Consider the following 2,594-nt stretch of genomic DNA (forward strand, 5'->3'; position numbering starts at 1 on the left):
AAGGCCGGGGTTAGCGTTAGAATTAAATCCGAGTGCGTAGAATTGTTTCTCTTGACACGAGTTGCTCAAATGATGTGGATGACGTTTGGGAGCAAACTCAAATCAATATTAGCAAAGAAATTTTGGAGAGAGGAAAGAGGGCAAACAAATCAAGCAAGAATCAAAGCGAGTGAACACGGTGATTTGTTTTGCCGAGGTTCGGTTCCAAAGAACCTAGTCCCCGTTGAGAAGGCCACAAAGGTCGGGTCTATTCCAACCCTTTCCCTCTCTCAAACAGTCACTTAGACAGGATGAACCTTCTCCTTAATCAATCGGGTCACTAAGACCCCGCAAGGACCACCACACACTTAGGTGTCTCTTGCTAGATTTACAAAGCACTTAGAGAATAAGAATGGGAATAGAGAAGGCAATCCAAGCAACAAGAGTGCAAATGAACATAAAAGCTCTCTCTCTCTCTCAAGTCACTAAGTGGTTGAGTTGATTTTGGGACTTGGAGAGGATTTGATCTTTTGGAATGTGTCTTGGAGTGAATGCCATTGCTCTTGTATTGAATGAGAACATCTGAAAACTTAGATGCCAATGAATGAGGTGGTTGGGGGTATTTATAGCCTCCAACCACTTCCTAGTCGTTGGCAGAGTCTGCTGGCGATAGGCACACCGGACAGTCCGATGGCGCATCAGACAGGTACTGTTCACTGTCCGGTGCACGCCACTTCAGCACGCCCGTTGAGGTTTGGAGCGAATTGACCGTTGGAGCCGTTGTCCTATAGCTGCACCGGACATGTCCGGTGACCTCTGACTTTGCTGCTCTGACTCTGCCGCGCACTGTTCATGTTACTGTTTGCTTTTGTAGACGACCGTTGAGCTAGTTAGCCGTTGCTCCGCTAGCTCACCGAACAGTCCGATGAATTATAGCGGAGCGCGCTGTGTCCTGTGCGCCACTTGGCAGCACACTCTCATGTCTTGCTCCAAATTTTGTTTGTGTCCCCAACTGAATTTCTTTCTTGTTTTGAGTTGAACCTTATGCACCTGAGATAAATGACATCTAGACAATCTAGTTAGTCCATATGGTTTGTGATGGACGTCAACCATCAAAATCGATTATAGGAAATGATTAGGTCCATTTCCCTTTCAGGACTCACATGCAAAATTCTTTAATCGAATGGACACGGGCCTGCTATAGCCACCCGATCTGAAGCGAACGACTCAGATTAGATCTATTATAAAACGAACTGGTACGCAACGCCGACCCCTCGATCCGAAATCTACGATTCAGATTTTTAATTACCCCAGAGTTGTCCCATCCACCCGATCAGATCTCAATGGCTCCGATCCTCTTGCCCGAATTGGTACAACAGGATCGAATCCCGGTCGTTGCTAAACAGATCCACGACCCTGCGCATCTCTCTACCTCCTACTAGGCACGACGGCGACGCCACCAGCACCCAATGGCGGAGCACCCGCCAGAGTGACTCCTGATCGGTCCTCCAAGCATGAGAGTTACTAGTGAATAGTGCAATGTGAAGAGGACGACATGACGAATTGAGTGAGGTAGTCATACTGAGATCTTGGTGCGGAAACACCCCCAACAATGGAGTGGTGCGGATCGCCGCCTGCTCGACGCCGGTGAGAAATTCCGGGGTCTCTAGCCACCAATCACGCGCGCCGAGGCCACCGGCACCCCTCCAGTGATCTGGCGAAACCTCTAGGCATGACACCGAGGTTGCGACAACGATGAGGACTCGGTTTACCATGCCGACTCCCTTTCCTCACCTGCGGCGGCACTTCTCTACGGTGGCGGCTCGGTGTTTTGATAGAGATGGTTCAGGGTTGCGGCGGGGTTCAAACTTATGGAGGGCTAGGGGCACTGGCCTCCCTCGGTTGATCAGCTGGCGCACGGGCCAGTCATCATGCCGCGGCGAGAAGTTCGGCACGAGCGCAACAACCTAGAGGGGAGGACCCAGTCTGACGCGTGGGGCTCGCTAGCCGATGGGTGACAAGCCACGACACGCGCGTGTTGGAGAGTTGACGAATGGGTCCCACTCCACAGTGACCTGGTTCGCGTACGTGAGCGAGCTAAGGGCACAACGGCTGCCCGGTGGGGTCACCCTGGCGGCGTCTGAGAGCCCCGGAGTGCACGTGCGCGTGAGGCGGACAGGCTGGGCGCACTCGTTGGCGTGCGTGATTCTCAGCTGGGCCGCGCAGGAGGAATGGGGAATGGATGGGCTGGCCGAGAAGGAAACGGCCAATGCGCTGGTAAATTCCTTCTTTCCTTTTCATTTATAATTTCTGTTTGGTTTTTTTCCACTTAAATTCATAATTTGAATTCAAATTTTGTTGTGAGTTGCACACCTAGATTAAATGCACAAATAGAAATACCAACATCAGGAATTGTTTTCATTATACTACATATTTTTTATAGTTTATATTTGTCGGGGACCATAATTAGGGGTACCCTCAAGACGCCTAATTCTCATCTGGTAACCCCCATCAGCATAAAGCTGCAGAGGCCTGATGGGTGCGATTAAGTCGGGGATCAGTCCATACGAGCTACTCGATCACGCCTCACCCGAGCCTAGCCTCGGGCAAGGGCA

At 50.8% G+C, this 2,594-nt stretch overlaps 1 protein-coding gene across 1 annotated transcript; it reads right to left on the reverse strand.

Moving 5' to 3' along the window:
- Window positions 1-292: 292 nt before the first annotated feature.
- LOC100502413 (uncharacterized) lies at window positions 293-1,986 on the reverse strand. The gene has a single exon (NM_001196891.1). It carries the CDS (start codon window positions 1,752-1,754, stop codon window positions 1,320-1,322), a length of 435 nt encoding a protein of 144 aa, NP_001183820.1. The 5' UTR covers window positions 1,755-1,986; the 3' UTR covers window positions 293-1,319.
- Between the last annotated feature and the right edge of the window lie 608 nt (window positions 1,987-2,594).

Source organism: Zea mays, chromosome 4 (assembly GCF_902167145.1).
Source record: "Zea mays cultivar B73 chromosome 4, Zm-B73-REFERENCE-NAM-5.0, whole genome shotgun sequence".
Lineage (NCBI taxonomy): Eukaryota > Viridiplantae > Streptophyta > Magnoliopsida > Poales > Poaceae > Zea > Zea mays.

Bases quoted from the DNA above. Each gene is read 5' to 3' on its own strand.
- LOC100502413 (NM_001196891.1), bottom strand. From the start codon at position 1,754: ATGGTAAACCGAGTCCTCATCGTTGTCGCAACCTCGGTGTCATGCCTA.